Here is a 13731-nt window from a genome sequence, read left to right on the forward strand (position 1 = left end):
TAACTCACCTCTTTTTGTTTGCTTTATAGATTTTCATAAAGCGTTTGACACAGTCAATTGGAAGTATCTTTGGCAGATTCTGTTGGAAATGGGGGTACCAAGACATCTTGTAGTTCTGGTGCAACGTCTGTATGAGGATGGCAAAGCAGTAGTAAAGGTAGATGATGTGCTCTCAGACTCTTTCAAAACTGAGCGTGGAGTTCGCCAGGGATGTTTGTTATCACCTTTGCTGTTCAATATTTATACAGAATACATAATGAGAATTGTCCTGGATGGGTGGAATGGAGGCATATCAATAGGTGGTCGTGTGATAAATAACTTAAGATACGCTGATGATACTACGATTCTTGCTCAAACAAAACAAGAACTGGAAGAACTCTTGAGTCGTCTAGAAACAACAAGCCTGCAATTCGGTTTGACACTCAACAGAAACAAGACGAAGGTCATGATAATTGATCGAACTGGACATGAAAATGAAGGACCACTTTATGTTGCTAATTGTGAAGTGGTAAACAGCTACATATACCTCGGATCCACTATTACCAACACAGGAGGATGTGAAGAAGAAATTGGACGTAGATGCGCTATCACAAGATCTGCAGTAGAAAAACTAAATAAAATCTGGAAGGACAGGCGCATCACCAAGAACACAAAAGTGCGCCTAATGAAATGTCTGGTATTTCCTATCTTTCTATATGGTGCGGAAACCTGGTCGCTCAAAATGCAGAATCGCCGAAAAATTGATGCCCTGGAGATGTGGTGTTGGAGGCGGATGCTGAAAATACCGTGGACGTCGTTCCGAACCAACGTCTCGATACTCAAGGAACTAAACATCGAAAATAGGCTTTCGTCGATTGTGCAGATGCGAATTTTGAAGTTCTTTGGCCACATCACCAGAAATGAGGATTCCTTGGAGAGACTTGTGGTGCAGGGACAAATTGAGGGCAAAAGATCACGGGGCCGCTCACCTACACGTTGGACCGACCTTATCGGTAAAACGACCCAGTCCAGCCTTGTAGAATGTGCTCGCAATGCTACCGATCGTGAGAAATGGAGACGTATTGTTGGACAGGGAGCGAACAAAGAAGTGACCACATCTAACAGGAATAGAGCACCATCACCATAACCACGACCACTCTGTCAAGAGTGTACGGCTAAGAAGAAGAATAACTTCATTGTTTATGCATTGTAATCTTTTTTCTAACAATGGTTATGTTAAACTAACATTGAACTAAAGGTATTCAAAAACAATATCCAATAAAGTTAAAAAACCTATGAGAAATTTGCAAAAAACTTGATTTTTTTCCTTAATCTGTACAAGACTGGTGCCGTTACGTTATATATTATTATTATGTACATATTGTAAAAAAAAATACGTAGGTAGACGAACCAATTTTATATGAAATGAATAGACTACTTTTTCTAGATATACACTTTAATTTCGGCTATCTCATTTCTTACCGCTAGTTTTTTTTATGAATCTCACACGTCTTGTTTACGAGATAACAACAGCAGTATGAAACTAGCTAGTGTAGTAGGTAATAGCATAGAATAGGTACTCTAACAAACTCCAAAGATGATGATGCTCCTAGATGAAATCAAAATGAATGTTTGTATTTGAGTTTGAAAATAAATAAACGAGAATTGTCATTCCAGAAGACACGCGGCTCTCATCATCCGCGCCGTCCCAATGGGCGCGCGTGGAGCCCACGGAGCCTCCCAAGAGCCCGTCCGCCAAGAGCCTCACGATACGCGACTCGTTCCCCAACCTGACGGAGAGGCCAAGGCTGGATAGTGACGTGGGACCCTCACTCAGTGCAGCGGGGAGTCAGACTTTATGTAAGTTGATTGTAGTCTTTCGTGTTTTTTTTACGTAAGTTTTCTGTTAGAGCAGTCGGGGGAAAACTTTGTAAGTTTTACTGAAATAGTTTGTTCTGGTTATTTATTTATGTGTATTATATCAGGAGGGGGTCAGACTTCGTGTAAACTTTTGTTACACTGGTATATAGTTCATGGTGTCTTGGATATTGCATGCGTTTGGGTTGTCGATATAGCTTTGCAAGATTATCGTCCCTATACATATTATTGAGAACTGAATACTTACCCTGTAATAAAAATAAATATTTTTTATAAAGTCTTAATGTAATTACAGTGGATGAAGTAGACGGTGTAGAGGACGACGAAGACTTCAACAAATTGCGCAGTGTGCGGGAACAACACCGCAGGGACAAGTACTTGCAGCGGCTCATGGCGAGATCCATTAGCGCGCAACAGGTAAATAAATTTAGTTTAGTTGAACATTTATTTTTGCAGTAGAAAGCTTTGATGGTCTTGAGAGACATAAACGAAAATTTAAATACATTCCATTTCTGTCTAAATGGCGTTACATCTAGATACATTTTTAATATTTGAATACCTACATTTGTGTATTTAATTCTTAGTAACAAAACTTTGTTTTGAATTTTGCCACTATTTGTTGGACAAGTCACAAGGTCATAAAATGGGCCTGGACTAGACTATCAACTGCCCTTCCATCTAACATTTTGTATCTACTGTGTTATTAACGTACGTCCATGTCACTGATAAAATTGCAATAAATAGTTATACCTAGATAACATTGCATAACATCGTAAATTTTTTTTAATTTAATTCGTTTTATCCAAACAAGTAGGTATAGTTATATAATAAATATTTTCCGATTACAGCAAACGGGAAGCGGAGAACTCTTAGATACAGATGTATTATTAGAAGAACTAATGAAAATGCAAGCAAAGCTCACCCAAGAAGAAAACACTAGCAAGGAAAAGATATCTAGTGACACTTGACACAGTTTTATATTCTCTTGGGATTAACGCATCTCTCGAGATCATTCCAGTATTAACGATTGTGATAATTTACACTATTTATTAAGTACAGCTTTTGAAATCATGTTGTTGTCTATAATATGAATAAGAATAAAGTGCAAATAGGCAATTTGTTGTTTCTTTATCCTCGTATAAATAATGTTTCCATTCTTCTTCCCCGTCTTTATACGCTGAAATAATCAACACAATATTATGATTTATGTACCTATCTGAAGTTGGAAGCAATCTGCCTGTTAGGTCTGTCGACTGTCCTATACAAACCAATACTAGTTTATTTCTTATCTTTATCAAAAATAAATTTGGCAGTCTGTTTTTAATGTTAAAATATCTGATTTTTACTAAATGCATATGGATGTATGCACTGTACATACATATACCAAAATAGTAACTACCTGTCTGTTTGTTCCGGCCAAGCTCCGGCTAATCTTTGGAAGAGCTAGGCAGATTTTTACGGGACTTTCACTGATAGATTAACTTGGGCTGTTTTATACCGATATTGCCACAGGAATATTAGGATTAAAACGAAAAAACTCAACCCGCGCCGGTGAATTCGCGGGGCGCAAGCTAGTAAATAATATCTACAAGAGATGGGGCGAATATTCGTTTTATATTCGGTATTCGGCAGCTTTTCCGAATCCTCAAGTTTTTATTGTTTAGACGCGTGTATTTCCATGATTTGAGTGTACCTACAGTGTTAAGAGTTAAGTATTTTAGAGTGTAGCTTTCCGATTTGGTCGTCACTGAAGCTTTATTTTCAATTAAAGTACCCCGGTAAATCATGGCTGGCCGTGCCTTACTGTACTGCACTATCATCCCAGTTAAATTCTGTCATTTAGGTATTTATATAGGTAATGATTCGTGTTAAAAAATACACTAAAAAGTATACATAAAAATAACTGAGTTAAAAACAAGTTTCCGTTTTTGAAGACTGAGAGAAGAGGTTGTTTTTAACATGGTTATTTTTATTGTACTTGTAATAATTTCAGACTTAAAGTATGGTAGGATGTGAAATAAAAGAAATATTATATTTTTACAACTTTATTAACTTAACAGCTACAAGACACAGCTTACAGCTTGAGCTTTGTCCTCCTCCAGTGACGCCTCTTAGCGTTGTAACTGTAAAAAAAAGGAAAAATACATTAATACTTTCTCAAATGATGAGGCAAAATATTAGGTTTATATAATACTAGCTTCCGCCCACGACTTTGTATATCCCCGTTTTTCCCCGTTCCCGCAAGAATTTCTGGAAATCCTTTCTTAGCGGATGCCTACGTCCTAACATCTACCTGCATGCCAAATTTCAGCCCGATATGTGCAGTGGTTTGGGCTGTGCATTGATAGATCACTATAACAGCCACCTTTGAGTTTTATATAATTTAAATAGATATAGATTGTTTAATCAAACTAAAAATCATCATTAAAAAGTTGACCAATTAGCATTCTTTTCAGTTATAGGGATATTATATTAACAGAAACAGAAATACCTACATATTTTTTAAAATTATACATAATGTAATTTATCACACACCTGGGTTAGTTTTGGTGTGTGTGCCTATTTAACACCTTTTAAGGGTATTTTCACATTACTTCATATTTACTGACAAATAAAAGAAATAAATCAAATCAGGAAACTGAGAATCGCTATAAGGCGACATTAGGATTTTGCAGGCATGCAGAATTTTTTTTGTAAAAAGTCAGGGTTGTTGACTGACCATTCATAATAGAACTACTTAATACTTATGTAGGTGTATTTATCATATACCTAGCATAAACTATGATCTACTTATTGCTCAATGGCCAAGAAGTTTTTGTTTCCCACAAAATGTGGACAGGTATACATTTTGTGGGACTTTATATAGTGGGATGACACAATTTGGGTTAGATAGCCACCTTATGTTATAATAATTAACAAAATAAAGAGTTTACACTGTACATAATATTATGTGGTAATTGGTAACATTTTAAGCTATTCAACATATTGTGTAGGTACTAAATATGACAAATGCAGAGAATTTATATCAAATGTTATACATATTCAATTCATGTATTGATAATTCAATATACCTACCCTATCATTAGTTAAAGATTTATACAAAAACAAATACACGGAATATAAAAAAAAATCAGATTGAAAACATGATTTACCTATTTTGTTGGGCAATAAATGAACTCAAAAACTACTGAAGTTATATTCATATTTAATTCATTACACTGGAAACAAGTAATACTATTTATAAGTTATCATCATAAAAACAATTTTACCTAGCATTGCTACGGTAGGTACACACAGCAAGATCGTCTTGTCAAACAATAAGATTGCAAACATACAAATGAATTTTTATGGCAGCTTATCACTTTGTACCTTTAGAATACGGAATAAGGCCATTTATTTTAACTCAGAATATAATATTAATTAAATAATTACTTACCGAATGGTGTTTCCAGTACGCATTCTTACCCATTGGGGAATGGGACGGTTTTGTTTAAGCTTTTTAGCGAGCTTCCGCTTAATAATAAATGTCTTGTGGGCCGACTGAAAAGATAAGAATAGGTTTTACAATATTACAGTTACAAAAGCTGAAAAGATTATTTAAATATATTAAGATAATTATACAAAAATCTTAAGACTTAAACCAACCATTTTGCCTCCACCGCTGTCAAAACAAGAAGAGTGAAACTGACATACGTCAATGGATTATTGATTTTTTCTTCAAACAGATAAAAAATATGTCGTTATAGTCTTTGTATTACCACAGATAATTTGTCTGAGCATTAAACCAACGAGCTAGCTCGCAAGAGCAACTTTTGTCTCCGCAACTTTGCCTCTCCCATCAACTCTATAGGAACGTGCGCGTACTTTCTTACTAGCCCATAGAGTAATTGATGGGAGGGACAAAATAGTTGCGGAGACAAAAGTTGCTCTTGCGCGCTAGCTCTATACTAGTGTACATTACATACTAATGTATGCGGTACCTATGTATTAATAATTGTGGTATTAACCTGTGGGTATTACGATCACTGAACACAGATTGATTTAGGGTGTATTGGGGGTAATTCCGGCCACGAGGTAAATACGTATAAGTTCAATTAATACGTAACTAGTGATAGATTAAGTAAATATGTATGATATTAATATCAAACCTATATAACTTTATGCCCTTCCTTAACGATACTTATGATAAAGCGTTGCTCTGAAGTGGTATTCTCAATTTTCTGAAATTACCCCTCATCCGAAATTGTAACGTTGTTTTTCTACTAATTCTCTTTGTTATGAATTTTATTTTAAGAATGTTTCTTTGATATCATACCGTGTTTTCCAATTACAGCACTAGAGCGCATTATGCGGCATAATGCTTAACGTTGAATGTTCCAACGCTTCGCACAATCGAGCACTCTTAAAAGTAATGCGCGTGAATTGATGCGTGCAATCGATTTATCGTTAGTAATTATTAATTGTTGGAAAAAAATTTAAAGCTTTCGTTTCATTGTAGTTTTTTCGAAATAATCAAAGTTAATTCAAATTGTGTTAAAAAATAAATATAAGTATGGATGAAGGTACAAACATTGAGTTTGAAAAAAATTTTAATGAAATAATCACAATCCAAATTACTTAAAATAACCGTGAATCACAGTAAATAGTTTTCAACCAATTATTATCAAATTATTATGTATAGGTACCACTTTATTTACAGATTTATTATGAGGTTATTGCTAACTCTATGAATATTTTTTTTTTCAACACTGAACTTAGCGCAACCTGCTGGTGCGTTTCACGTTCCAATTAAGCATCAGCATAATTCGGCATTGTGCGCCACTGAGTCGCATTATGCTCTGTAATTGGAAAACAGCCATAGATTTTTAATATGGCTATAAGCTACATTTTAAGAATCAATTTTACAGTACGTGGTTTGTACAAATGTTAGTTGGTTTTAACTAAGTGCCTAGATAATTTTTATCTATCGTAGAACACTTTTTATTAATTGTAACTAGCTTTCCACTCGCAGCTTCGCCCGCGCAGTTAAAGAAAAACCCGCATAGTTCCTGTTCTCGTGGGATTTCCGGGATAAAACCTATTTCCGGGGTAAAAAGTAACCTATGTCCTTTCTCGGGTATCAAAATATCTCTATACCAAATTTCATGCAAATTGGTTCAGTAGTTAAGGCGTGATTGAGCAGACAGACAGACAGAGTTACTTTCGCATTAATTTTATACTATTATTAAGTATTAAGTATATTATGTATGGATAATACCAAGAAGCTTATATCCTCTAATACACTGGAGATTGCACTATGACCATTAACTTGAAACAAGAAACTATGACATTCAATGACGTCAGTCATGTTATTTGTCTCTTTCTGTCGAGTGACCACGCTGGTTTGTAAATTCAGGATTTTTCAAAATAGAAAAAACTAAAAATCATGGTCTTTAAATAATAACGACATATATTTTTAACAGTATTTATATTATAATATTATGGTCATACTTTATAGCCCCTTGTCTGTTATAAAATCTTTAGAAGAACGATGTCAAAAAAATCGCATCTGTGGACCCCGCTCCTGGAGCTTGATTATACCGTGACGTACCTTCTGTCGTATTTTTTACAATTGTATATCGTAAACTATATCTTTCCTACTCAAACTAACACAAAATATCAACAGAAGAACAAGGATGGCATACATCCACATGTTTACATAACAAAAACGTAGCTACGAGCGTCTCTAGCGCTTTAAAAAGTTACCGTCCAACGTCTCGATTTCGCGCGCATCGCCGACAGCGTCATTGGGTTTAGTCATCGATTTTAGGAATGTTTTACAAAGGTTTCATATGTCTTTTATTGTTTTAACGATTCGTAAATGAACACTATGCTTTATCATGACATCTGTCATCAAATAAATGTAACAGAATTCATCCTGTCAGGTATCCAAAGTTCAAGAGGTACTTTTTTCAAGTGCTTTTTTTGTTGTTTCATTTCTCGTAACATAAAAACTTCTTACAGCCAAAACTCTTTTGTAGTCAAGTATAAGAACCGAACTTTAATATAAGTTAATAACCTAAGCCACTTGGATTGAAGAATAATTAACGGTCCCTATTTTTTGCCCGGCGCTCGGCCGCTCGGAATGGCTAATGTTTTTGTAAGCCTTGTATTTTAAAAAAAATGTATAGGAATGAATGGTTTTTATTATTTAATGAGTTTGTATATGTATTATTGTAAATACAATAAAACCTTTTTGTATGAATAATTATTTATTTATTTATTTTTAACGAGTTTTGTACAATGAACTAAAAAAAATTGCTCACCCTGATTTCAAGCTAGAATTACTTATTTATTGCAAAGTAATTTATGACTAAGATATCTTTTATATATTAGCTTGTTTCATAACGATTCGAACGATATTAGTTATACAAAGTAGCTCCCTACAAAATTTTAGAGATATCGTCATTGTTTATAACTCGCACGGTTTCGCGCTGACCACGCAGAATGGCCTTCACAGATGTGCGAAACCGTGCAAAATGGCCGCCACAGCTGAAGGGATAGGTAGGTACATACAATTTTAATTGGTATAGAATGATAGTTATAAATAACTTTTGGCTACAAAGCTTGGATATGAACCGATATTATCATTGAACCGGCATTAACATCCTTTGTAAATAGAGGAAAGTTGTGTTTTGCATCAGATGCTGTTTACCAAATTGTTAGCTACTCAGATCTTCTTTTTAAACGCGTTGCTTCGACGGGTCAATTTCAAGCCAGAATCATCAAAGAAAAACTGTTTATAGCAGCCTTGCACAAATTTCAGCTAACTTTACAAAGTTTATTTTTCAAAAGGTATTTTTTTCTGGGTCGTAATCCTCAGTAACCTTGATGGGCACATATATTTCTTTTTATTTTACTTTTTGGAAAGCTGAAATACGTAAAACAAAAAAATATGAGGTAAGTTAAAAAAGTATAAATTTCAATGTAAAAACGAACAATCTTATAACTACATGTGAGTGCAATACCGATGTCATGTGTTGTTTCATTACTAGTAACAATCTTTAAAATGGTGTTCTAAATTTTCATCATAATATTGTTACAATATATTCTCTTCGCTATCCATAAAAACTCGTCATCATGGTTACCTTACTTGTTAAATCTGTTTATTGAAAACTTGTTGAAAAATGATAAAGTATTAGGGAAATAACAAATTTAACATGACTGCTTACTAAAATGATGCTAAATTAGACAATTTTTGCCATTGAAATGCTTTTGAAATGATTCTAAACAGGTCAATGCTGGAGTATTGAGGAATATTGTAAATAACGTAAATATACACTTGCCTGTGAAATTCTATGCCAGAATTTGGTGTCCAAACACTTCTGCAATTTTGCACAATACAATGCATTCTTTATATTCGGAAAATATTCATTAAATAAGCAACAATATTAACTTAAATATTCGAAGCGACGCAATTTTTTTGACACACATGCCATATTGACAAAGTGAGAGTTGCTACAATTTTATTATGGTGACTACCCATAATCAGGGAGTATCGCTTTTTAATAATTGGTTCAGATACTTAGTTTATTTAGCATAAATAATAATTGTCTCATCCCACAATGCTTCTGAATGACGTTGTTGGCAATTTATCAACAAACTCATGTACAAAAACTAACCTTTTGCACAGAATATTACAGCATACATAGTAGCCTTGGGAAAACTTCGTATTAACAGTGGCAATACCAAGTTAGGTGTGAAAGTGATAAAAAACATGAACTGGGCAATATTTTCTTGTTACACGTCAATGTTCATACCGAAATCTCCAGTGTATTAGATATAAGCTTCTTGGATAATACCGACTAGATAAGTCAGGTAGATTATTTAAATTTACAAAATTGATCATCTTTAACTTAATCTTTAACATGAGAATATTTAATCATTTAAGTATATTTAGACTTTGTATTAGTGGATGCATCGCGGATGCATGCTCTAAATGTTATTTCTATGAGCAATATCCATGTAATAAATCCACTTTCAAGAGATTTTTCTATTATTTTTTTTCTTTTCAAGAATGAAACACATGGTCAAACAAGCATGCACTTAAACCGTAACTTCATGGCTGTTCAGAAAAAGTTAGATGGCTTTGGCAAATGTCAATTGTCAAATGTCATTTGTCAATTGTCATTTTTTATTTAATATAATTCAAAAACATCAGCACAAATTGAATTTGTAAATACTTTTTCAAAGTGAAATTATATAACCTTATGTTAACTTTAAACGAAACAAAATGAATAAACTGTTTACATTAAGCCGTTTTAAACAAATCTTAGAATGTCGTTCTATCACCATGAAAATATCAGCTGATGGCAAGGACGTTCCTAAGAAGAAGTTTATTGAGAGCCGAATTACTTTAATTGGCTCAGATAATTCTATTTCAATTACTGATCTCAAAAGTGCTCAAAGTTTATCAATGAGACGAGACTTAAAATTGGTAAAAATTCAGGATGAAGATTCAAAAACACGACGACCGGTATACAAGTAGGTATCACCATCATCGTAATCATAATCATCATAAAGGCCTTCTATTAGGGTCTTTGCTTTAGTCCATCACATTATCAAAGTGGACATTGATGTACATGCGTAGAAATTTTGGTTCTGAGACATGATGTGTCCAATTGCTTCAGAGATATGCATAATGTGAGGTTAATTTTATTGAAGAATTAAATTGCTCATGGAGCAGTGAACACATACGAAATAATTATTACATATATACCAAAGCAGACATGAAGATAAAAACCTATATTAAAAGTAGTTTATAGTGAGTCGGGGTAAGACCGGATGGATTTTAGAAGTATTGAAATGGTCTAGCAAAAGCCCGATTTTCTCAGCACTAGTTCAAGATTTACTAAAATGATTTTTTGACGATTTTTTTGAAATCCGCTTAACAGGTGCGCGGCTCGTCGGAGCGACTCCCAGGACCTGAAGGTCAATGCAAAACAAAATGACGTTGTACAGAATTTTGGCAATGTAAATAAAATAATATGCTTGTATTCACTGAATTTTTGATGTTACCCCGACTCATCTTACTTGAAATTGTTAACTGTGTGATGCATATAAATAATCTGTGCAACCTAAATTGGTTTTCATAATTTTTTTACTGCGCACAGTTTCTTGGACACAATCAATTATTTGTATAATTATTTTAATTTTAGACTAATGACAAATGCAGAATATCACCAAGAAGAACTTTCTAGAAGGAAAGAAAAACAGGAAAAAAGAGAAAACAATTTTATAAAAGGACAAAAGCTCTTGACACTTTCCGCACGGATAGCTGAACATGATTTGATGACTAGAGTTAAGAAAATTGGCAAGTTACTTGAGAAACAGTATGAAGTGAAAGTTGTAGTATCTGGTGGTGAAAAAGAAGATGATGCTCATTATGTTAGTACTTATTTAACAGTCAGTTTTACAATCTAATATTATAAAGCTGATGACTTTGTTTGAATGCGCTAATCTCAGAAACTACAGGGTCTGATTTAAAAAATTCTTTTGGTTTTAGATAGCCAACTTATCGAGGAACACTATAGGCTATATATCATCACGCTATGTCCAACAGGAGCAGAGCACTGCGGATAAAACCATGGGGCACAGCTAGTATAAAATACATGATTAGATGATGATGACCTTTTCTGTTTGTTTGTTCATCTTTCCTTTGCATTGCAATGAGTCAATTTTATTATATATGATTTTTGAGTCTGAATATGGGGGCTAGCTATAAGCTATTTTTTTGCCAAAGTTAATCTCATTCCCATGGGAATTTCCATTGACTATGTGGACAAAACAGCAAGCAGAATGGCAGTTTTAGGTATAATATCTAAAAGATATGGTTTAGTAACAAAATATAATTTCTCTACTTAATCTATATCACTACATGGTATAAAACAAAGTCGCTTTCTGTCCCTATGTCCTTTTGTAAACTTAAATATTTAAAACTACGCAACGGATTTTGATGCGGATTTTTTTAATAGATGGTGATTCAAGAGGGAGGTTTTAATATATAATTTATTAGGTTTTAGACAAAGCGGGCGGTAAGCTAGTAATATATAAAAATGAAACCCGTTTCGCGTTGTCACGGCATCACGTGTGAACGGCTGAACCGATTTCGATAATTCTTTTTTTATAATATTCCTTGAAGTACGAGTATGGTTCTTATGCAGAGAAAACGTAAATATGTACCACGGGCGAAGCCGGGGCGGACTGCTAGTATTTTATAAATAAGAAAATAAACATGAAAATGATATTACTTGTTACAGGAAAGGATTTATTCAATTATGGAGAAAAACCTGCAGTCCACCAGTAAGATTGTTCAAAAGAGAATTAAAGGGAACACCTTAAGGTTCCAGTTTCTGCCATTACGGCAAAGTTCTGATGACGGAAATGACTCACAATCCAGTCAAAAGAATGAAAAAGATGGCCCCCTATGACTAGCCGTTATATTAGCATCTGTATTATTGACAAAGTATGTGATTCTAAGTAAATATATTTTTAAGTCAAAACATACAGAAAATAATACTGAAAAAATCAGTAATTCTAATGACTATGTTATAGAGAAATCAGAATTTGATAGTGAATAATTAGTTTAAGTGCTTTATTATTTACGAATGTAGTGTTGTTTATAATTATTAAATTATTATAATTTTTTACATTTTTTATTATGTACATAATATTATTTATTATTTTTATGTAAGAAAAATAAATAATGTAAAAGTATGTAAATGCAAATTTTAAAAATTAAAATTCTCATCCATTTACATACTCAGCCTACAGTGAACAAGCAACAAAATATGAATAATATACAGTACTCCAAAAGTAATAATGTGCATAGAAATCTTCGTTACTGTTCGGCAACTGTCATATTCTCGGAGCGTCCGAAGATGATATCTATAAAGAGCGGTAAAATGCATTTTTTTCATGCATAATTGAGTCAAATTATATGTTTTGTGCAAATCATCAATCAAAAATCAAATTTAAATTGTATAAAGTATGGTTTTCAAACACAGGTTTATATTTAAACCATATATGTAAATCTTATCATTAAAATCTCAGTTCAAAAGTATTTACAGTACTGATCATTCTTCAATATTATGACAATTACAAAAAAAATAAAAACAATCAAAATCAGGGATTATCTTTATTTCTGACATTTTAGATACATCGGAACTCTTCTTCATTTTCACTTTCCCTACTGCCATCACCTGTGTAAATCATTTCATCGATTAATTCAATTCACCTTTAAAAACAAAACCAAGAAGGGTACGTAATAGCAGCTCTATATAATTCCACACAGAGAGAACACGTGCAATCACCACCAATATTTAAAGACAACTGACGGATTTTTGAGTTTTTTGACTGACAGGCTACCGTCGACTACCGCCCGATTTGTTTTTGATTGTGTATGACCGTGAATTGACTTCTATTTCTTTGGAACAAGGTGTTAAATGCAAGTTCGTTGTTTAGGGCTCTTACGATTCAATGATTCGAGTGTCTTCGGAAATACGACAATTAGCGAAGATTTGCATGCGCATTATTAATTTTGGATTACTGTACATAATAGTGCATTTATTATTCTATGTATATATGCAAAAAATTTATAAACTTGCTATGAATAAAATATGCAAATAAACATAGTTTATTAAATTATTGTTACCAATACAATTGTTACTTCTTAAAAATCCATACTAATATTATAAATGCGAAAGTAACTCTGTCTGTCTGTCTGTTACTCAATCACGCCTAAACTACTGAACCAATATTCATGAAATTTGGTATGGAGATATTTTGATACCCGAGAAAGGAAACCTAGTAAGGAATAAGTGAAAGATTGCTCAG

The 13731-nt window shown here is 33.4% G+C and overlaps 3 protein-coding genes across 5 annotated transcripts in view; 2 read left to right on the forward strand and 1 right to left on the reverse strand.

The window, feature by feature from the left end:
- LOC123691835 (bestrophin-4) overlaps nt 1-2973 on the forward strand; it is a 31193-nt gene extending 28220 nt beyond the window's left edge. For all 3 annotated transcript variants that reach the window (XM_045636414.1, XM_045636416.1, XM_045636415.1), the window contains 3 exons: nt 1657-1839; nt 2153-2274; nt 2706-2973. In XM_045636414.1, the coding sequence (XP_045492370.1) occupies nt 1657-1839; nt 2153-2274; nt 2706-2825 (425 nt within the window). In that variant the 3' untranslated portion in view covers nt 2826-2973. The remainder of the gene's footprint in view (nt 1-1656; nt 1840-2152; nt 2275-2705) is intronic.
- Nucleotides 2974-3886: 913 nt separating this feature from the next.
- Nucleotides 3887-5636, reverse strand: LOC123691855 (60S ribosomal protein L39). Its single transcript, XM_045636442.1, has 3 exons — nt 5503-5636; nt 5294-5397; nt 3887-3980 (listed from the first exon to the last, which is right to left on the reverse strand). Exons 1-3 carry the CDS (start codon nt 5503-5505, stop codon nt 3932-3934), a joined length of 156 nt encoding a protein of 51 aa, XP_045492398.1. The 5' UTR covers nt 5506-5636; the 3' UTR covers nt 3887-3931.
- Nucleotides 5637-10017: 4381 nt separating this feature from the next.
- LOC123691849 (translation initiation factor IF-3, mitochondrial-like) lies at nt 10018-12541 on the forward strand. The gene is made up of 3 exons (XM_045636434.1): nt 10018-10380; nt 11055-11283; nt 12156-12541. Exons 1-3 carry the CDS (start codon nt 10130-10132, stop codon nt 12324-12326), a joined length of 651 nt encoding a protein of 216 aa, XP_045492390.1. The 5' UTR covers nt 10018-10129; the 3' UTR covers nt 12327-12541.
- Nucleotides 12542-13731: the final 1190 nt, after the last annotated feature.

The sequence above is a fragment of the Colias croceus genome, chromosome 5 (genome assembly GCF_905220415.1).
Source record: "Colias croceus chromosome 5, ilColCroc2.1".
NCBI classification, from domain to species: domain Eukaryota; kingdom Metazoa; phylum Arthropoda; class Insecta; order Lepidoptera; family Pieridae; genus Colias; species Colias croceus.

Bases quoted from the DNA above. Each gene is read 5' to 3' on its own strand.
- LOC123691855 (XM_045636442.1), bottom strand. The intron at 3,981-5,293 runs GTAAGTAATTAT...TTTTTTTTACAG, and splicing joins CGTACTGGAAACACCATTCG to TTACAACGCTAAGAGGCGTC.
- LOC123691849 (XM_045636434.1), top strand. From the start codon at position 10,130: ATGAATAAACTGTTTACATTAAGCCGTTTTAAACAAATCTTAGAATGT. The intron at 10,381-11,054 runs GTAGGTATCACC...TTTTAATTTTAG, and splicing joins ACACGACGACCGGTATACAA to ACTAATGACAAATGCAGAAT. The intron at 11,284-12,155 runs GTTAGTACTTAT...TACTTGTTACAG, and splicing joins AAGAAGATGATGCTCATTAT to GAAAGGATTTATTCAATTAT.